At 43.7% G+C, this 22,880-nt stretch overlaps 1 protein-coding gene across 1 annotated transcript in view; it reads left to right on the top strand.

Annotated features, from left to right (window-relative positions):
• Positions 1 to 22,880, top strand: part of LOC132534671 (tumor necrosis factor receptor superfamily member 10D-like) — a 37,085-nt gene that overhangs the window by 5,500 nt on the left and 8,705 nt on the right. Inside the window, exons 4-9 of the mRNA XM_060179137.1 lie at positions 17,058 to 17,124; positions 17,920 to 18,033; positions 19,069 to 19,180; positions 20,560 to 20,786; positions 21,102 to 21,133; positions 21,557 to 21,719. Of these exons, the coding sequence (XP_060035120.1) occupies positions 17,058 to 17,124; positions 17,920 to 18,033; positions 19,069 to 19,180; positions 20,560 to 20,786; positions 21,102 to 21,133; positions 21,557 to 21,719 (715 nt within the window). The remainder of the gene's footprint in view (positions 1 to 17,057; positions 17,125 to 17,919; positions 18,034 to 19,068; positions 19,181 to 20,559; positions 20,787 to 21,101; positions 21,134 to 21,556; positions 21,720 to 22,880) is intronic.

Raw genomic sequence — 22,880 nt, 5'->3', positions numbered from 1 at the left:
CTTATAGAGGAAGAAGTCAAACTTGTTAATATTCTGTTCAGACATTGCTGTGTTCTGAAAGTCTTGTTGTTGTTTTTTTGTTTTATTTATTTATTTATTTTACCAGAGCTCTGCTCAGCTCTGGTTTATGGTGATCTAAGGCATTGAACCTGGAACTTTGGAGTCTCAGGTATGAGAGTCTCTTTGCATAAACATTATACTATATACCTCTGCCCAGAGTCTTTTTTTTCTTTAAAATATGTCTTACTTATTTATCTATTATTCATTTTATTAATATAGAGAGGTAGGGAGGGAGATAAACATACACAGAGAGAGAGAGAGAGAGAGAGAAAGACCAGAGCACCACTCTGGCACATGAAATGCTGGAAATTGACCTCATGCTCCCAAGCCCAGAACCCTACAGTGTGTCATATCCTGGGCCCCCTTTCTTCCTCCCTCCCTCCCTCCCTTCCTTTCTTTCTTTCTGTACAACTTTTTAAAATATTTTTTTATTTATTACTAGATAGAGACATAGAGGAATTAAGAGGGGGGGCATAGAGGGGGAGAGAGTCAGAGAGACACCTGCAGCCCTGCTTCACCACTTGTGAAATTTTCCCTCTGCAGGTGGGGAGCAGGGACTTGAACCTGCATCCTTGTACACTGTAATGTGTGCACTTAACCAGGTGCATCACCGCCTGGCCCCAGCCCTGTCTCTGTCCTTCCTTCTTCAGGCTAGTCTAGGAACCTCTCCTTCTCTGTCTCTTGTTTTCTTTCTTTCTTTTCTTTTCTTTTCTTTTCTTTTCTTTTCTTTTCTGTCTTTCCTCTTTTTTTTTTTTAATTGCCACCAGGGTTATTGCTATGGCTCAGTGCAAATCCATCATCCCTGGTGGCCATGTTTTCCTTTGTATTTTATTTTTTTAATTTTCTTTATAGGATAGAGAGAAATTTAGAGTAGAAGGGAAGATAGAGAGGGAGAGAGAAAGATAGAGACCTGCAGTCCTGTTTTACCACTTGTGAAGCTTTCTGCCTGCAGGTGGAGACCAGAGGCTTGAACCTCTGCATGCTAGTGCACTTTCAACCTGGTACACCACTGCCTGGCCTGTTTCTTTCTATAACCATTTATACTTCTCACCATGTGTGCCATATTATTTTCTGAGTCTGTTTCTGTGACTGTCTTTCTGGACTAACTTATGTGTCTTATTGATGGGGGGTGTGCTCCTAATTATGTTTCTTTCTAGTACAGTGCCTGGCACAGCCTCAGGACTCTGTTGAATGAATACATGAGTGAATGAATTTAATCAAACCATGAGTAAAGTCTTTGGATATTTAGAGAAGGGGAGGGAGGGAAAGTCAGTTCTCAAAACAAATTAGCTTCGGTCTCATCAGCAGACTGGATTCTCTAGTCAGTGTGTGTGTCCTCCCCTCTCAAATACACGTCATCCATTTGTGCCTCTGGGCTCACTTTGTTGACTTCTACCTGGGGTTCAATTTCTCTTCTGCCATTTTACGGAAGCTGTTCTCTCTTCTATTGCTCTGTGAAGCACTTCTTTCTTGAGATCCCCTTTCTCGGCAAGTTTTTCAAGACCTCAGCTTCATAAGACTTTTCCGTAGTTTCTAATTTTCTCCAGAAAAGATCCTTATTCTTTTAGGGAGAAGGGGGCATTCTGGAGTTTGTGTGTGTGTGTGTGCATGTGTGTTTATCACTGACTGAGAGTTAGCTTAAAAGCCTGCCTAAAATATGCTTCCCCAGTACTCCCACTACTTGGCCGCCAGAAGAAGAGAACAGAAAACAGATGACAATGTACTCTACACAGTCCACTGACAAGGAAAACCCCCTCTTTTGTCTGTATCCACCATGGTAGAAGTCATAGCTTAATATAGTAGGATACAGAAAGTATATGGGGGGGGGCTCCTGGGTGATGGCACACCTGGTTGAGTGCACATGTTACAATGCACAAAGATCCAGGTTCGAGCCCCCAGTCCCCACCTGCTGAAGGGATACTTTGTGAGTAATGAAGCAGGGCTGCAGCTGTCTCTCTTTCTCTCTCCCTCTCTATCACCCCTTTTCCTCTCAATTTCTGACTGCCTCTATCCAGTAAATAAATAGAGATAATACAAAAAAAAATTTTAAAAAGAAAGTATACAGGGGCCTGGCAGAGGTGCATCCAGTTGATCACACATATTACCATGTGCAAGGACCCAGGTTCAAGGCCCTAGTCCCCACCAGTAACTTGATTTCTCTGTTTCTATGTAATAAATTAATTAAAATATTATTTAAAGAAGGGGGAAGCAAAAAAATAATAAAACAGGTAAAGATGGCTGCCATCAGCAGTGGCAGAAGCAACAAGGTCAAAGCAGCATAGCTCACAGGGAAGATGGCTACAAGCTGCAAGATGTGCTGTGAAACAGAATGATGGGCTATTTTCACTTTGGTCTTGAGAGTCTCGCTGCCTAAATTCTGGATGTTTTTCTTTGTTCACTGTTCCTCTAAACCCCAATCTCATTTCTATCCTGGATTTTCTATATGTGTTGTAGTTTTCATTGTGGTGGTGGCAGTGAGAGCAAACAAATAGAGGCAGCTACTCAGCCACCATCTTGGTCTAGCAAACTAATTGAAAACAGTTATTTTTTCATATGATTAACATGGAAAGAGGTATGATTTTAGAGGAAAAAGAATTATCAGAGGATCAACTATCTGATTTCAAGACTGACAAGTCACAGTAACCACGACAATGTGGTATTGGCATAAGGATGCATCAATCATGGGCAGGCCCAGAATGAACCATGTATATATGGTCAAGTGAATTTTTTAAATAAATATTTATTTTATAGAGACAGCCAGAAATTGAGAAGGAAGGGGGTGATAGAGAGGGAGAGAGATAGACACCTACAACACTGCTACACTTGCAAAGCTTTCTCCCTGCAGGTGGGGACTGGGGGCTCAAATCTGGGTCCTTGTGCATTGCAATGTGTGCTCAACCAAGTGCACCATCACACCTCCCCTTAGTCAACTGAATTTCAACAGAGGTGATAAGACGGTTCAATAGAAAAGAATGTCTTTTTCAGTAAGTGGTACTAAAACAACTGGGAATGTGTGGAGGAAAATGAACTGCAGCTTCTACTCCTGGTCATGCAAAACTGATGCCAGGAGAACTGGCAGCTCTCTGGGACTCCCTTCCCTCCTATCCACTCCCCAGCCCCTAACCTTCCCTGTGAGCACCAAGATGGCAGGACTTGTGTGGCTTTTGGGACACTGGATTTCCCCAGATTAACCCAGTGCAGTGCTAGGCCTATGGGAGAGCTAACAGAGGCTACCTGGTGTGGGATCTCCCCCAGGCCCATTAGTTTTCACAGACCATGTCCCCAGTGGTTCTGTTTCTTAAATATATATATATATATAAACAAGGAAGGAAAATTCAGCAGAGAAGCTGATCCAGGTTCATTGGAATTGTAGTGGAGCTAAGACATTTCACAGATACTAAAGTCTGAGGCCAAACCTATGAAAAGCCTGACATGACCACAGGCCACAAAGTGGTGATGAGGAAGGAAACTGGGAGGACTTGTGGCAGGACTTGTGGTGTCTTCCTTTGGTTCACTGAGTCCCACTGGCTGACTAGGAATCATTACTGATATGATCAGATCGGGTCCTTGGATAAAGACCCCTACCTCGGGGACAGAGGTGTGAAGCCATTCTGGATGTGTGACATCTCCTGAGGGATAAGATAAGAAAAGCAGGAGCAGAAGTCGCTCTTGGAGAGGGCAGGGCAGGGTGGCTATAAGGGAGGGGGTTCCCAGCCAGAGAGCCGGCTGCGGTTTGCGCAACACCTGTGAGCACGAGGAAAGGAAGAGGAGCTGCCCGCGCAGCTGAGAGGCCGGTAGTTGGCTGTGACGTGCCAGCGGGCGTCAGGCTTTCCGCCTGGCAGCCTTAGTTCCTCAAGACCACGCCGGCTCTCAGACCGCGCTGCGGGAGCTCCCGTGGCACAACTGGTTAGCGCGCGGTGCTTGAACAGACCACGCTGCCCGCACCAGGAGCCCCGAAGCTCATGGAGCAGCGGGAACCGAGCTCAGCCGGCGCCCACCGCGCCCGGGTGGGGAGCGCCCGGGGCGCCGCCAGACAGGCACAGGGAGCCGGGCCCCGGAGCCCCAAGACTCTGATCTTCGTGGTCTGCAGCCTCCTGTTTCAGGCGAGTCTCTTCCGCGAGGGTTTTGGGGAATAGAGGGATGGGGGTGCGCTTTGGGGGGATGGGTGGGTGGAGCTGAGGAATGGGCTGTGGAAGTGCGGGGGGGGGGAGAAGAGTGGGGGATGGGCCTGTGCGGGTTACCCCTCCCCCAACACTGGTGAGTCCCGGAATACCCGGGAGATCTTGGGAGAGTGATGCCTTTCAGGCACTTTCTCACCCGCGCCCCTGCCTGGCTCCCTTTTCTTCCTCAGATCTTTCTTCTTCACCCCTGCTTCCATTCTGAAACATGTTCTTCAAGCCTTGCAGCAACAGGCAACGAAAAGTAACTTTTCTCGGCGCTGCCGCATCCAACTTTGTGGAGCTCGCTGACTAGGAATAGCGGGAGCAGGTTCTGTTTGCTCTAGCGGCTCTGTGGGAAGGGACGGGACGGGCCCGCCGGTGACTCAGATCTGGATACCAGTGTAGGACGCCTGGCGGCGGTGTAGGAGGTTCTGTGGCTTTGCTTTGTAGACCTAGATCAGTGTTGAAGTGCACCCTAAAGAAACTCCGGGATATGTTTTATGGCTAGATACGAAGCCAAGGAATTACTGGCTCGAATAGCAGATCTCATTTTTAGTTTTTGAGAAGTATCTATATTGTTTTCCCCAGAGGCTGGAGCACTTTACTTTCCCTCCAAAAGGGACCCTTTTTTCTCCACATCCTAGCCAGCATTTGTTGTTCTTTCTCTGTGTGTGTCTGTCTCTCTCTGTCTGTCTCTCTCTTTCTTGTTCTGTGTATGTGTATCGACCATTCTCCAAAGTGTCAGGTGGCTGGTTATATCAGCATTATCTTGATTTGCATTTATCAGTGGTATGAGGATTTTAAAAAATATTTACTTATTTCCTTTTGTTGCCCTTGTTGTTTATCATTGCTGTTATTGTTGTCATCGTTGTTGGATAGGACAGAGAGAAATGCAGAGAGGAGGGGAAGACAGAGAAGGGGAAAGAAAGGTAGATACCTGCAGACCTGCTTCACTGCCTGTGAAGTGACTCCGTTGCAGGTGGGGAGTTGGCAGCTCGAATCAGGGTCCTACCTCCGGTTCTTGCACTTTGCCACGTGCTTAACCCGCTGCACTACCGCCCAACTCCCGAGGATTTTTTTTTAATCAGACTTGTGTTCATCTGTGCCCTGTTTGAAGAAGTGTGCTCAGCTCTCCTCCACAGCTATTATTATTACTACTGTTGTGATTATTTGTGTTGTGTTTATTCCTTTCCTTTGTGGAAACTTTTTTATTTGATGTAATTTAAGATCATCAAATATTTGGGAGAGCAGCAGTGAGTCATGTGACTTGTGTGGGTACAGGCATTGTGGTCTGAAGTCTATACTGAGTTGTTTTACTTTCAGCTCAGATGGCCTTAGAAAAGATAATGTCGGGGCCAGGTGGTGGCACACTTGGTTAAGTGCGCACAGTACAGTGCGCAAGGATCCAGGTTCAAGCCCCTGGTCCCCACCTACAGGGGGAAAGCTTCACCAGTGGTGAAGTAGAGTTGCAGGTGTCTCTCTGTTTCTCTCCCTATCTTCCCCTCTCAATTTCTCTCTGTCTCTATACAATAATAAATAAAACATTTAAAAATTTAAAAAAAAAGAAAAGAAAATGTCACTTTTTAGTTAAAAAAGAAAGTGGAAATCTTAGTTTGCAACATTATAGTTACAGTATTAATTTCAGGTAATCGTTGTTAAGGAAAAACTTTAATTTTTTTATTATCTTTATGTATTGGATAGAGACTGTCAGAAATTGAGAGAGAAGGGGAAGATAGAGAGGGAAAGAGAGAGAGGCACCTGCAGCCCTGCTTCACCACTCAAAAAGTTTTCTCCTTGCAGGTGGAGAGTCAGCGCTCGTACCTGGGTCCTTGCACTTTGTAACATGTGCGCTTAACCAGGTCTGCCACCACCCGGCCCCCAAGGAAAACCTTTAAAAATTATGAAGAGTTATGAATTGTTCACAAATTATACATTACTGAAAACATTTTTTTCTCTACCTTCAACTCAATTTAACTAAATAATTATAGTAAAACTGCTTTATTTGAAAGTTAAGTCTGGGGCCAGGTGGTGGTGCACCTAGTTGAGCACACATTACAGTGTACAAGGACCCAGGTTTGAGCCCCCGGTCCCCACTTGCAGGGGGAAAGCTTCACGAGTGGTGAAGTAGGGCTGTAGGTGTCTCTGTCTCTCTCCCTCTCTATCTCCCCATCCCTCTCAGTTTCTGGTGGTGTCTGTCCAATAAATAAAGATAATTTTAAAAAAGAAAGAAAATTAAGTCTAGTGGCTTTTTTTAATCTTTATGAGATAGAGACAGCTAGAAATTGGGAGGGTAAGGAGAGATAGAGAGACAGAGAGACACCTGCAGCATTGCTTCACCACTCGCAAAGCTTCCCTGTAGGTGGGAAATGGGGCCTTAAACCTGGGTCCTTGCACATTGTAACGTGTGCTCAGCAAGATGCGCCACCACCCAGCCCCTGAAAATTAGATCTAGTTTTAATAAAATTTGGCCAATAATTTTGTATAAACATAGTAAGAACAGAGATAATTATATAGTTTCTTTTTTTACACAAAGATAACACTTTACAATAACTTTCACATAAAATCTATATATTTTCTTTTAAGTGAATATACAAGGTCTATGTTTAAGAGGAACACTTTATTTTAATGCACAGAGAGCGCTGGACACTAAGTCCCCAGTACTACCTTCTACATCGCCTCTGGGCGAAATGCAGAGGGCTTAGGGTGGGTCAGGATCGGAGCAGGCTTTGCTTTCTCTAGAAAGCATATATGGTGCTGGGTAAGCAGAATGACCATCTCCTTTAACTCTTGGATCATAGCCTTAAGGTCCCTTAGACTGGGCCATTTCCCGAATTTGAGTTGCCCTTGGTCCTTTTGAGAGGGGGCCTTGCATATCTCCTAAAAGCTGCAACCATGGTCAAGAGGAACCAAGGTGCAGCCCTGAGCAAAATGTCCCAGAGATAGAAAACCTGTCTCATGAAAAAAGAATAGAGGGTTTGGGAAACCTCTTCATAATGAGGAAGGTTGCCCATGACAGAGAGGTCTCAGGAAAATAAGAAAAGAGAGAAAAAGAACCATGGTGCCTTTGTTAAACACGAGGCTGCAGAGAGCTAAGTGGCTGTATACTTATCTGGGATGCCTTCGTACGTCTGCCAGTTGTGTGGAGCCAGTTGTCCCACGTTCGGGCTCCAGAATGCCAGGCTAGCGTTAGGGGGCAGGAGACCAGGAACTTCTGGCGGCATGGTGATACAATTCTTTATTGGTGCAGGAGCCCCAGAATCTGGTGTGAGCACTGCGGGTTAAGCCACATGGCGCCAAACCGCAATGGCCGCCTCAGGCTCTGCATGCCAGCCCTTCTCCAGGTCGGGACACAGGAGAGAAAAGAGAAATCAAAGAGAGAACGAAACCAGGAACAGAAGTGGGTTTTATGGGATAAAACTGAAGTGGCAAGATGGGAACAGAAATGGATAGGAAAGGGGGTGGAGAAAAGAAAAAGGCACACTGGGAACTTCCTTAGCTACAGTTGCTATGGTTTTAGCTGGCGGGAATTAGCCTTACCCTGAGGGGATAATGTGGTGGGGAGGAGACCTTTTGTCATTTATAAAACAAAGCAGAAAATTGGTATGTAGATAAAGGGACTGGCCGTACTAGCATAGGGTGGTATGTGGGCCCTGCCTAGCTCAACCACATCTGCACAATTTCCCAACACTACATGACCTATCAGGAGGTATCATGGTGAGAGTCAAAAGTTTCATTTTATGTATAGATATATAATAGAAATATTGACAAGACCATAGGATAAGAGGGGTTATTTCCACACAGTGCCCACCCCTCCCCTCAGAGCTCCATCTCCAATCCCCTCCCTTGGCAGCTTCTCTATTCTTTATCCCTCTGGGTGTACAGACTCAGGATCTTTGTGAGGTGCAGAAGGTGGAAGGTCTGGCTTCTGTAATTACTTCTCTGCAGAACATGGGCATTGGCAGGTCAGTTCATACTCCCAGACTGTTGTGAGAGTCAAAAGTTTATAATAATTTATTTTAAAATAAATTTAAGGATTCTATAGATTCTTAAAAATGCTTTGGTGTAATCTTCGTAGAGAATCCCAGATTCAGTTGTTAATGGCTTTTAGGCCTCAGGAACATTATCAGGAGTCACGTTCATATTCTGCTCACAATTACTGTATTTTTAAGTTAATTTCTCTCCACTAAGGCTCCTAAATATTTTGAGTACTAGCTCCTGCCAAAGGTCACTTTGTCTTTTTTATTTATTTATTTATTTATTTATAAAATGGAAACATTGATAAGACCATAGGATAAGAGGGGTGCAATTCCTACCACCAGAGCTCCATATCCCATCCCCTCCCCTGATAGCTTTCCTATTCTTTAACCGCATGAGAGTATGGACCGAGGGTCATTATGGGGTACAGAAGCTGGAAGGTCTGGCTTCTGTAATTGCTTTGCTGCTGAACATGGGCATTGGCAGATTAACCCATACTCCCAGCCTGTCTCTCTCTTTCCCTACTGGGGCAGGGCTCTGAGGAAGTGGAGCTTCGGGACACATTAGTAGGGTCATCTGTCCGGGGAAGTCCAGTTGGCATCATGATAGACTCTGGAACCTGGTAACTGAAAAAGAGTTAACATAAAAAGCCATACAAATTGTTGACTAATTTTTTTTTTAACTGGAATTCAAGTAAAGCCTCAGGTCAAGTCCTTTGTAAGCTCTGAGCTTAGTCTTCATTCCTTGGAGCAGTATGGTTTCTGGCATGCTTCTCAAAGTCTCTATGGTTATATTTATTTATTTATCTTTTTGTTATCTCTGAGGTTTCACCACTCTGGGATGACCTCAACAGCTAGAAACAGAGAGACTGGGAGTCAGGTGGTAGCGCAGCAGGTTAAGTGCAGGTGGCACAAAGCACAAGGACTGTTGTAAGGATCCCGGTTCGAGCCCCTGACTCCCTACCTTCACAAGTGGTGAAACAGGTCTGCAGGTGTCTATCTTTCCCTCCCCTTCTCTGTCTTCCCCTCCTCTCTCAATTTCTCTCTGTCCTATCCAACAACAACAACAATAATAACAGCAATGATAAACAACAAGGGCAACAAAAGGGGATAAATAAATAAATAAATAAAAGAAACAGAGAGACTGAGAGTCAGAGAGAGGTGGGGAAAGACACCACAGCACTAAAGATTCCTTCACTGTGTTGGAAGCTAGGCTGGAACCTGGGTCATGCTCAAGAAAAAGCAGTGTGAGCTATTTATTTGGCCCAATCTGGAAGATTTAATCACATTTATTATATAGGAAAAAAATGATTCATTCCTGGATTTGTGCATCTATTGCCAAGAATACTTATTAAAAGTGGGAAAATGAACAATTCAGTTTTACTCACAGGGAGATGTGATTTATCAGATGTGTGTAGATCAGAAATATATATCAAGTTATTGCTGGGGTTCAATGCTTGCACAATGAATCCAATGCTCCTAGCAGACATTTTTCCTTTTTTTTTTTTTTAATTTGATAGGACAGACAGAAAATGAGAGGAAAGGGAGATAAAAGGAGAAACCTGCAGACCTGCAGCTTCCCCCCTGCAAGTGAGGAGCAGGGACACCAACCCAGGCCCTCACACATGGTGATGTGTGTACTCAACCAAGTACACAATTGCCTGGTCCCTAAAAGAGAATTCTTACACTTGAAAAATTAAACTAATTTAAAACAAGTTATTTAAAAATTTTTTGTTCTTGAGAGGCCGGGCAGTGACGCACCTGGTTATGTGCAAACATTACAGTGAGCAAGGACCCAGGTTCAAGCCTCCAGTCCCTTCCTGCAAGGGGGAAGCTTCATGAGTGGTAAAGCAGGGCTGCAGGTGTCTCTGTCTCTCTCCTTCTCTATCTTCCCCTCCCCTCTCAGTTCTCTCTGTCACTATGCAGTAAGTAAGTAAAATAAAAAGAAAAAAAAGTTTAAAATAAAAAAATTATTTTGTTCTTGAGAGTCCATCCAGTCCCTTGAAGAAATCTTGACTTTTTGAAAAGACTACCTGTAGGGGTTTTTGTTTGTTTTTGTTTGTTTGTTTGTTTTACAATTGGATGTCTTTGCTCAGGCTGCCTGAGCTAATCCTGAACTGGCCAAGCTACAGACTGACTATTAGGGTTGTTTACTCTATTCTATTTTATTGTTACTATTATATATACATGTGTTGCTTTCCCCCCCAATCCTTTTTCAGGTTGACCAAAATTAACTGTTACTGTTTTTTTCCATTGCTAGGTGACTGGGTGTCCTATCCATTGTGAGAGGAACTTGTTTCATTCTACCTCTTCCATCCACTCTCCCATTTTCCCCTCCTCCTAGCTAATTGAAAAAAAAAAAAAAAAAAAACTCTTTCCTTTCACTGCTCTTTTTTTTTTTTCTTGCTCTTGTCTTTTTTTTTCCTTCCTCCTTCTTCTGCTTTCTGAATTAAGTGATACTTGTTTGTGAATTATTTTGGGGAAGAAATCTGACTCAGAGTGGAATCTCTCTGTGTGTCTCTCTTCTGTACTTCCCTTTCTCCTCTTGCTATCCCCAAAAATTACAGTGGACAGTAGATGTGCATAATTGTCTATTCTCGCTGTCCCTTTTTTCCTTTCTTTTTCTCTTTTATTTGGATTTGGTTGCTATTTTTTCTTGGACTGGAGGTATTGTTTGGATAACTGGTACTGGTTAAACCGCATAAATCCTTGCTTCAGTTACTATTCTTGTAATTTCTGAGGTTGGTGACAGCATTTGTCATAAAGGTTTTTAGTATAGCATGGCTTGTCCTCAAAACACAACAGCTAAAGAACAACAGAACAGAAAAATAAAAAACAAACAAATTTAAAAAATGGTTAAATCAAGAGAAATAATACTGCAACCACAATGAATCAAGACAGGAGCCCAGAAGAAACTCCAAATCATTCAGAAGTAACCATAGATAAGACAAGTATGTGAGCAATAATACACTTATTAATCACAGAAATGAAAACAACTTAGAGGAAAGGGCTAGCAGAATTAGGGAAACAACAGATGAGACACTCAAGAACAATACTAGCTACCTCAAGGTAATTAGAGAACTGAAAGCTGAAATAGCTGAACTAAAAGGTCAATTAGCAAAACAAGTTAATACTGTAACTGAACTGAAGAAAGAAGGTGAGGGAAGGGAAAGCAGGCTAACAGAAGCAGAAAACAGAATTAGCCAGACAGGATAAGCTAGAGAAAACTAAGAAAGAGGTAAAAAGAGCTCTAAAAGAGATTGAGAGACCTGAAAACAACAACAGAGATATATGAGATGATATCAAAAAAAAAAATAACATTCATATCATTGGCCTGCCAGAGGAAGAAAGAGAGGAAGGTAAAGTAAACATTCTAGAGGAAATAATGAAAACTTCCCAGACCTAAACAACAGAAAGGACATTAAGATTCAAGATGCCCAGAGAGTCCCAAACAGAATCAATCCAGACCTGAAGACACAAAGACACATCATAGTTACAATGAAAGAAGTAAGGACAAAGAAAGTATACTAAAGGCTGCAAGAGAAGAACAAAAAGTCACATACAGGGGAAAACCCATAAAACTATCAGCAGACTTCTCCACTCAGACTCTAAAAGCCAGAAAAGAATGGCAAGATATCTATTGATCCCTGAATGAAAAAGGGTTTCAACCAAGGATACTATATCCTGCTAGACTTTCATTCAAATTAGATGCAGGCATCAAAATCTTCTCAGACAAACAACAGTTAAAGAAGGCAACCATCACCAAACCTGCACTGAAAGAGGTTCTAAAAGACCTCTTATAAGCAAGTACAGCACTGTAATACTTACCATATATCAGAGCAAATAAAAATATTGTTGAATAATGGCACTATAGTACATTAAATCCATAATATCAATAAATGTCAAAAACTTAAACTCACCCATTAAATAGCACAGAATGGGAGCATGGATCAGAAAATGCAACCCAACCATATGCTGCTTGCAAGAATCCCATCTGACCCAACAAGACAAACACAGACTTAAAGTGAAAGGATGGAAAACTATCCTACAGGATAATGGACCCCAAAAAGGGGCAGGAACAGCCATTCTCATCTCAGACACAATAGACTTTAAATTAAATAAAGTAAAAAAAGATAGGCAAGGCCATTAAATAATGATTAGAGGATCAATCAACCAAGAAGATTTAACAATTATTAACATCCATGCAGCCAATGAGGGCCCATCTAAATACATCAAACACCTACTGAAAGAACTACAAAAATAAATCAATAGTAATACAATAATAGTGGGAGACTTTAACAACTCATTCTCACACTTAGATCAACAAAGCAGAGAATCAACAAAGAAGAGAATCAAATGAAGAGATGATCAGACTAGACCTCCTGGACATTTTCAGAGTTCTTCACCACAGAAAAATTGAATACACATTCTTTTCAAATCCACATAGCACATCCTCTAGAATAGACCACATGTTAGGCCACAAAGACAGCATCAACAAATTCAAGAGCATTGAAATCATCCCAAGTATCTTCTCAGACCACAGTGGAGTAAAGCTAACATTTAACAACAAACAGAAAATTACTAAGAGACACAGAATTTGGAAACTAAATAACATACTGCTTAAGAACCCCTGGGTCAGAGAGTCACTCAACAAAGAAATTCAAACGTTCCTGGAAACAAATGAAAATGAAGACACAAGCTATCAAAATATTTGGGACACAGCTAAAACAGTACTGAGAGGGAAACACATAGCCATAGTCACATATTAAAGAACAAGAAAAAACTCAAATAAATGGCCTTACTGCACACCTTAAGGACTTAGAGGAAGAGGAACAAAGGAACCCTAAAGCAACCAAAATGACAGAAATCACTAAAATTAGAGCAGAAATAAACAACATCGAAAATGAGAGAACCATACAAAAGATCAATGAAGACAAATGTTGGTTCTTTGAAAAAATGCAAGATTGACAAACCTCTAGCCAAGCTCACTAAAAAAAAAAAAAAAAAAAAAAAAGACTCAAATTAATAGAATTGTAAATAATAGAGGAGATGGCAACAACAACAACAAAAAACCCTAGTATAGCTACAGCCCCTCTGAAATATAACTAAAATATGCCTACTAGCTATCTACAAAATGGAGGACCCCCCCAACTCTTCATCTGCACTATTCCAGCTTTATTTAGGTCCATGATTGTTCAACAATTTATTTGGCTTTGTATGTTAACTCTCTTTTCAGCCACCAGGTTCCAGATGCTAGTAGGATGCGACCAGAATTCCCTGGACATACAACTCCACTAATATGCCTTGGAGCTCCGCTTCCCCAGAGCCCTTCCCCACTAGAGAAAGAGAGAGACAGGCTGGGAGTATGGATCGACCTGTCAACACCCGTGTTCAGTGGGGAAGCAATTACAGAAGCCAGACCTTCAACTTTCTGCATGCCACAATGGTCCATACTCCCAGAGGGGTAAAGAATAAGAAAGCTTTAAGCACACGTGGCGCAAAGCGCAAGGACTGGCATAAGGATCCTGGTTTGGGCCCCTGGCTCCCCACCTGCAGGGGAGTCACTTCACAGGCGGTGAAGCTGGTCTGCAGGTGTCTATCTTTCTCTCCCCTTCTCTGTCTTGCCCTCCTCTCTCCATTTCTCTCTGTCCTATCCAACAACAATGACATCAGTAACCACAACAAGGGCAGCAAAAGAGAAAATAAATATTAAAAAAAAAAAGAATAGGAAAGCTATCAGTGGATGGGGATGGTATACGGAGGTCTTATGGTGGGAACTGTGCAAAGCTCTACCCGTCTTATCCTATGGTTTTGTCAATGTTCCCTTCTTATAAATAAAAAAATTTTTAAAAATAACTAAAAAAAGATGGATGGTGCATATGGCAAAGCAGCACACTATCCAACATTAGTTATTAATTAATTAATTTTGCACTGCTCTGGACTTTCAGAAGGAGACAAACAGAAGGGGGGACAGTACCAAGCATCAATATTTCCCCCAGTACTTTGGGTCGAGGCTGGAACATGGGTTACAGGCATGACAGAGATTCACCTGATTTCTGTATCAAACCCATATCCTAGAGTATTTGTCAAAGTCCTTTCCATGTATTCCTCAAAACATCAAGTAGGTCATAGTTTCTCTTGATGGCAAAAAGATTTTAAAGCTAGTGTAATTAAAGTTTCTTTGATCAGGAAACTTGCTAAACAACTGGTAAGGAAGTTTGCTCAATTTTGTGATGTAATATATATATATATATATATATATATATTGCCTCCAGGGTTATTGCCGGGGCTTGGTGCAGTGCCTGCACCACAAATCCACTGCTCCTGGAGACCATTTTTTCCCCTTTTGTTGCCCTTGTTGTTTTTATCACTGTTGTGGTTATTATTGTTGTTGTTGTTGCTGCTGTCGTTGGCTAGGACAGAGAGAAATCAAGAGAGGAGGGGAGACAGGGGGAGAGAAAGATAGACACCTGCAGACCTCCATCACCACCTGTGAAGCGACTCCCCTGCATGTGGGGAGCCGGGGGCTCGAACTGGGAATCTTATACCGGTCCCTGGGCTTTGTGCCATGTGTGCTCAACCCACTGCGCTACCGCCCAACTCCTGATGTGTGTAATATTTTATCTTAAGAACTCAGCAATGGACAAAAGATAGCAGACTTAGAGGGCAAGGTCCTAGAGAGGCTCACAAGAGGGCTTATGAGAGTGACCAGTGCTGGTGCAGAGAGGGGTCTAGTAGAGGTCTAGGCCCACTATATCTATGTAGGAATCCAAGTATTTCCATGCTTAGGGTGATGGGGTAGCCGGTATTGACCCAAAAAGCCACTATTAAGTGAGACAGTCTCTTGCCCTTATCCAGCTTTTGTAGTCCTTTCTTTATCTGATGAGTTTAGACTTTCTTCCAGTTGTTAGAGCATTCAGTGTTGTTTGTTGTATCCAAACTAGTATTAGGTTATTGCTAAATAGCAGCATTATGCCCAGTACTCAAATAGTTACTTTGACTTACTCATCCAAGTATCTGTCACTGGGCAGGGGAGTCATTGTTATGCAGAAAGGCTCTGAAGTTTCCACATTTAACCCCCAGCACCTTCATAAACCAGAGCTGATAAGTGCTATGGTAAAACAAATAACATTAAAAAAAAATTGCTAAATCAAATATCTGTCACCAAAGTCAAAAAGAACTGGAGCATTTTTTCCAGTTTATAGTTTTAGTGTTTTATTTTTAAAATGTTACTTTTATTAGCCATTTAATAATGGTTTATAAGATCATAATATTACAGTATAGTTCCATGCCATATCCTCCAGCCAGCACAGTTCTGTGCTCTCCCCCGGCTTGTTTTTTCTTTCTCCACTCAAGACTAATCATCACAGTTTTCATAAAGTCTTAGTGACAAATTGACTATTTTTTGTTTCTTTTCAACAAATTCATGTCTTCAGTTCTTTTTATTGCAAATAAATGAGTGAAGCCACCTGGTACTTGTCTTTCAGAGAAATGCAGGTAAATTGGTAACAGATGTAAATGATAGCAACAGAAGTCCTTGATAATGCCAAATTAAAGAGCCTCAAGTTATTATATATGATAAGAAGGATGAAAAGAAAGATGTTTGGAAAAAAAAAAGCAGTGCTAGAGAGAAAATGACATCATGCGAGAATACATACAGGACTCTGTGTGTAAATATAGTATAGATTCATCTAAGAGAGTCTTTTTTAATATTTTACTTATTACTGGATAGAAACAGAAATTGAGAGGGGAAGATAAAGAGGGAGAGAGACAGAGAAATACCTGCAGCATTGCTTTACTACCCATGAGCTTTCCCCCTGCAGGTAGGGACCGAGGGCTTGAACCTGGATCCTTGTGCACTGTAATTTGATCACTTAACCAGGTGTACCACTGCCAGGTCCTCCAAGAGAGTCTTTCTTAAACTATTTTATTTCACTACTTTTTGCTTAAATGTCTTCTATCAATTTCTCCCTCCCCTTTCAAACTTTAAAGGTGCCTCATATTGCTTTTTTTTATTAGTGATTTACAAACTTACAAAATAACAGGGGCATAGTTCTACACCATTCCTACAATTTGGGGCAGGGTTAGCGGGTGAGAGGGGTTCTAGCATCTTCCTGAGGAAACCTAGAATAGAACCGTGGCTTTACTTCCTGGTTTTTGAATAAAAATATTTAAAACTATGTTCCTTGACTGAATTAGAGAAAGAATTAATAACCCATGTTGTGTTCTTTTCAGTCTTAATTGATGTTGGATGGTAGAAAAGGACCCATGTTGGGGATGACAGCATTTTACAGACACATACCATCAGGGGATGAGAAATTGTACCCAGATGTCAGCAACTGCACTGTAAACCTTTAACTCCTTCCAGTAGTGATGCTCACATTTCATAGAATAAACATTATTTTGCTTATTTCATAACAGAAAAACATAAGAGTTTTTTAGGGGGCTGCGTTGTGGTGCATCTGGTTGAATACACATGTTACAATGCAGAAGGACTGGGGTTGGCAAACGCTAGAAGAAGAAGGACTGGGGTTCAAGTCCCCAGTCTCCACCTGCAGGGGGAAAGCTTCAGGACTGATGAAGCAGGGCTGCAGGTGTCTTTCTGTCTCTCACCCTACCATCCCCATCCTCTCAATTTCTGGCTGTCTATCCAATAAATAAATAAAGATAATAAAAATTAAAGAAGAAATTTTCCCATTCACAATGCTTAGCTAGCCTCAAATTCTGAAGGGACAAACATAAAAACCAAAAAAATGTTTGAGAACTAAGAATGAAATTGGTGGGTGGAGTGATAGAATGTGAGAAAGATTCTAGAAATGAGGTCTGGAAGCACTCATGCCCACCCTGCTTTGCTCTCCTGTAGGTCCCAGGTGTCTTGCCCACCAGCTCACAGACAAAGAAGGATAACCACCAGGAAAAGTGTGATCCAGGTACTAAGAGTGATCTCAGACCTTATTCACCTTGTTTCAAGGTGCCTACAGTTTTCTAACCTGTACAAATGCTGGGTCTTTGCCCACTGATACTTACAGGACACCTCTTGAGTCCACCATTGTGCTGGTGGAGGGCGTGAGGCCCTGTACTCATGGACCTCTCCTTCTGGGGTGGTTTGAGTGGAGGGGAAAGGTGATAGTAACAGGTTATGGCCCAATTTCTGAAGGTAAAGGAGGGATGGAACAGAGAGAAGGTGAGTTCTCCTGGGAATGGGACTTCCATGCTACCCTCCTTGGTGCAGAACCAGAGTGCTGATGGGTCACCAGGGACTGTTACCTAAGTCAGTAACAAGGCTTGTTTGAACAAAGCAGGGGGCAGGTAGATGATGCAGGGGGAGGAGGTCACAAGTAGAGATGGGAGGAAATCACACACCCTGACCTGAGTCTGAGTTTTGTATTGTATACATAGCATATTGTGAGCAAGGTAAAAAAGTAAACTATCTCAATGCTTGATATTCATTACAAATAAAGTGATATTAGATACTTTAGGCTAAAAATGACTTTGTTAAGGTTAATTTGACTTCTTATTATACTTTGTCATAGGGAATCTGAATGTGAATTTTGTGTATGGCCTACGATCTATTACTGTTGGCAGTGCTGGTCTACGGTAGCTAATAGATGAAGAATTGAAGAAAGATGAGTTTCCCTGTTGACACTGAGAGAGGCATTCTCCAGCCACCACACCAGCCTCTGGGAATCCTGTAATTCACTCACCATCTTCTCTCTACTTCCCAGGATTCTATCTGTCTGGAGAGAGTGGAAGTTGTATATCCTGCATAGATGGAAAGGAGTACACCAGCCATCAAAACCAGCTTCCTTCCTGCAGGCTCTGTGCTGTTTGTAAATCAGGTACAGAACCTGTGGACCCGTGAGCAGGGTGGCATGCAGGGTGATGACTGGGCAGACATAGCCAGAGTAGAATCAAAAAGAAAGATGCAGAGAGAGATGCTAAGACCAGAGTATTGCTCAAGTCTGGCTTATGATAGTATGGGGGATTGATCCTGGTACCTCAGAGCTTGAGGCATGAAAGTCTTTTGCATAACCACTATGCTATCTCCCTGGCCCCTTATCCTGTTTTGTTAACATGATTATATCTTGGGCTGCTAAGAAAAGTTAGAATTTACTTTTATACTACCTGCCATTCATTGCAAGGAAGTGGTGGGAAGCTTCTCTGCCCCTAAATGTAGCAGCACTTGAGACTTGGATGAGTAGGAAAGGACCAGGTGTGAGCTATGATGGGCCTGCACAAGGCTCCTCTCAGGCCTGTGCTATGTCTTCGTTTTCTCCCAGTCTCTATGACTCCCCAACTGGACCTGGGTTTAGGAAGTCAGCCATACAGTCCTCTTTGTCCACAGTCACCCAGATTATGCCCCAGTCTTTTGTAGGTCTATGGTGAAAAAGATTGTTTATTAGGGGGATTAATGATTTACAGTTGACAGTAAAATACAGTGCTTTGTACATGTGTGTTATTTCTCCATTTTCCATGAAACACTCTAACCCCCCACATAGGCCCCCTCTGCCACTATGTTCTAGGATCTGAACACTGCCCCCGACCCCAGAGTCTTTTACTACCTAATCCAGCCTAAGTTCTGCTTTGTTCTTAGTGAAAAGATGTTTTTCCTTCTGTTCTTAGTGAAAAGATGTTTTTCCCTCCCTAGGATGCTACCTTAAATATGAGTGACACTTGGCCATTTGCTTATGCCTCTGTGTTGGTGACAGTAGACAGGGCTGTCCTTCCTTGCCACCATGAATGTTGCAGCTGAACCTGGCCCTCACAGTGACAGAGAACTGTGTGGAGCTGAGTGGGAGGATTGTGGGGCTGAAGAGTGGTTGAGAAGCACTGGAGGGAAACACACCTGCAGAAACTTTGTCCTTTTTCTCCAGATGAAGAAGAAGTGGCCCCGTGTACGACAATACAAAACAGAAAGTGTCAGTGTAAAAAAGGCACTTTCCGTGAAGAAAATTCTCCAGAGTTCTGCAAGAATTGTAGTTCTAGGTGAGACTCAGGAGCTAGGGAGCTCCCAACCCTTGGGAGACTGAAGTTTTTCTGTACCCTTTCTTTCTCCTGCTCTCCCGCAGCCCCCTCCTGTCTGCTCTGTCTGTGGGGCCTTCTGTGTCAGCACTGAGCCTGTACTGACCCCATCTCATCTCTCTGCATGCCCCCACATTCTTCCCAGGATGTCCTCTCACACCCCATTTCCCCATTTTCCAGTGGGCACAGGTCAGTTAGGGCCACATGCATTTAGAAACTCTCAAAAAAGATTTCCTTCCACATCATTTTATTGGAAGGGGGTGTGGATAATGGTTTTCAGTGTGGTTGATGACACCTTGTACAGTTTGTCATCCCCTGATGATATGTGTCTGCCAAATGCTGTCACCCCCAACTTAGGTCATTTTCTACCACCCAGAACCAGGTAAGAGTGAACACATAACATAAGGGGTTGAGTGGTAGCACAGCAGGTTAAGCACACATAGCACAAAGTGCAAGGACTGGAGGAAGGATCACAGTTCAAGCCCCGGCTCCCCACCTTCAGGGGGGTCGCTTCACAAGCAGTGAAACAGGTCTGCAGGTGTCTTATCTTTCTTTCCCCCTCTCTGTCTTCCCCTCTTCTCTCGATTTCTCTCTGTCCTATCCCACAACAACAATAATAACAACAACAATGATAAACAAGGACAACAAAAGGGAAAAAAATTTAAAAACCATAGCATAACATAACTTGTATTATGTTTATTCTGTTACCAATTTAGTCAAAGAACATAGTCTTAAATACATTTTATTCATAAAAATAGGAGGTAAAGCCAGCATATCCATTTTAGGCTTTGTCAGGAAGATGATGGAACCTCCACCCATACCCCATAGCACCCCCCCACACCCATGCAAGTCGTGGGATCTTGGAGGCCAATAGTAGTTTGCTCCTTTCTGTCCCCTGGTGCTGACTGACTGGCAGGACAGTCATCAGGTGGAGGACAAGGGCTTCCCTGCATGTCATCAAGGTTGACTGCATGTTGAGCCTCAACTTGTACTCAACACTTCTGACTTTTGACCTGGAGTCAGACCCTCCTAACAAGCGTCCCCTGCAGCCCAGGGAAGTTCAGTGCAGGTCTTACAACTAAAGCCCTGCCCCTGAAGGCTCAGCTCTGGGCTGAGCAGGAGTCCAGGGCTGCAATGCACATGCCCACACCCACTCCACCCTCCCACCCCTCTAGGTCCAAGGGGCTCCACAGAAGCTGCTTATTCACTGCTCTCTTCTTGGGGACTCTGGGCAGGAGGTGGCTGCTCATTTTGCTAGCTCTTCCTATGGGTCCCCTCCACCTCTGCTTGTGTCTGCACTGATGCTCTGAAGGCATGGTGGAGAACCAGGCCTGTACCCCCAGGAGTGACAGAATATGCGGCAACCAGACCAGTGGAAACACCTCATCTCCTGGAAAGCCAGAGACCACCAGCACTGGGCCACCTGCAGCTCCCTCTGCTTCCTCGGGCAGTGCACAGTCCAGTGGTTCTAAGTGTGTGGTACCTGTTGTTCTAAGTGTGTGTGTTGCGTTGCTGCTGCTTCTGGGGCTGATCATCACACTGGCATTGTGGTACAGGAAGCATCTGTCAGGTGAGAGTCTGTAGGTGGTGTCTGTCCTAGGGGAGGTTGTGGGGTTCAAGCACTCTCCCACTTCAGGAGCAGAGTGGGCTGGGTACTACAGCTTTGGTCAGAGAAGAACCCTACAGAGATGTTATCTGTGCATTTTACACTCTCCTCTCTTTTCCCAGCAGATGCCCCAGAGATGGAATGCCCCCATATATACAGGGTGGGAAGGGTCCTTGTTCAGTCTGAACCCTGTCCATACCTGCCCCTGCACTGTCCTCAGGGGAGGGGTGCAAAGAGTGCTCTCCTCGCCACTAATAAACACACCTTCTTCTCTTCCAGATTGTCCTGCAGTCTTCAAGTGGGTGAACAGAGTGAGTTGTTTCTTTAGTACCTGGTGGCTCAGGCCCTCAAGAAATGTTTCCTGTTCCCAGACTCTTTGTGGCCCCCACTTGTGCTGCACTGCACTCTGGCTCTCCACATGATGGGGCTCTGGGCTGACCATGAGGGACCAGCAGCTGCTGTGAGCTGCATACAGACCAGCTGGCTGTGCTGTGCTAAGTCCTTCTTGCTGCTATGAGACCCTCTCTCCACACAGCCCTGCACCCTACAGTGTAGAGGCATCAGCTAGGGGTGCTAAGCCTCCACAGGGCAGCACCAGGATCCTGGTGCCAGCAGCTGAGTCCTGGATGTTCTGGGCTTGTGCCCACCTTGGGGAGGACCTGGTCAGCATGGGAGGGAGTGCTGGACTAGGGGGTCCAGTTGCAGACTCCTAAGGCAGCTCCTTGTCTTCCCAGTTCCCTTTCAGGTTCATCTATCACTCAAGTGAGTCTGGGGCTGTGGACAACACCTACAATGAGAGGCAGAACCTCAGAGAATTACAATCTGTCAAGGTCTCTGAGCAGGAACAGGAAGGCCAGGAGCTGGCAGAGCGGGCAGGGGACACCAGCTCCTCTGTTGGTGAGTGGCTACTCTGGTCTAGGTGCCTTGGCCCTTCTGCTTGCCCAGGACTATGGGAGAAACAGGAAAAGGCCAGTGAATTGCCTGATGTCCTGTTCCATGGCTAGTGGTGAGGGTGGGGATCAGGATGGGGGGGGGTGAGGCTGCAACTGCAGGGAATCGCTCCCTGCTGTGGTGGATGGTGCTACTCCAGGGAAGCTTTGCTTTAGTTTTTCCTTCCCACCCACACTTCATGATTCCATTTCTCTTGTGTGAATGACAGAGATATAGAGAAAGAGGGAGGGAGGGAGAGAGAGAAAGAGAAACAGGGCAAGAGTCACTGCAGCATTGCTTGATAACGCTTGTGAAGTTTCCCCTTTGTTAGGTGCTCCCATGTGATGCCTAGGCATTCAAATCTGGGTTCTCATGTGAAGTAAAGAGTGAACCTTACTGACTGAGTCATCTCCTGGCCCCATCATCATGCAGTTTCTGTCTGTCCAAGTCTCACTGTCTTCAGAGTCAAGGAGAGTCAGGCTCTTAATCATCTTCCCCTTAACATCTTCTCCCTCCACTGGGAATATGGACCAAAATTCTTTTTGGGGTGCAGAGGAGTTCTGGCTTCTGTAATTGCTTCTCTGCTGGTCATGGACATTGGCAGGTTGATCCATACACCCAACCTGTTTCTGTCTTTTCCCTAGTGGGGGAGGGCTGAAGAGGCGAGGTTCCAGGACACATTGGTGAGTCTCCTGCCCATGGATTTCAGGGTTGAATCATAGTAGCATCTGTGACTTGGTGTCTGAAAGACAGTAAGTTATGAGGCAAGACAAATAGTTTAATAAATAGGAACCAGAAAATAGGAATAGAGTAGGTGAGAATAGGAACTTTAGGGTGGTAAGAAGCTAGGAAGTCTATTTAGGTATGTTCCTAGGGGCCTATGACTTTAGTGATTTTTGCCTGAGCAACATGGAGGTAGGCTAAAAATATTGTCTGGAAATATAGTCAGAGTTGAGAATAGAACTAAAAAGACGGATTAGGGTAGAGAGTAGCTCCCAAACTTGAAGAGAATATATATATATTTAATTGTTTACTCCATTAATCTGACCCAGAGCCCATGTTTAGCACAGGATCCCAGATAATTTTTTATTATTAGGATCTTAATAGTGGTTTAGAAAATTATAACAT

This window comes from Erinaceus europaeus, chromosome 19 (genome assembly GCF_950295315.1).
Source record: "Erinaceus europaeus chromosome 19, mEriEur2.1, whole genome shotgun sequence".
Taxonomy (NCBI): Eukaryota; Metazoa; Chordata; class Mammalia; order Eulipotyphla; family Erinaceidae; genus Erinaceus; species Erinaceus europaeus.
The sequence above is the reverse complement of the archived record's forward strand: the minus strand, read 5'-3'. Positions and strand labels throughout refer to the sequence as shown.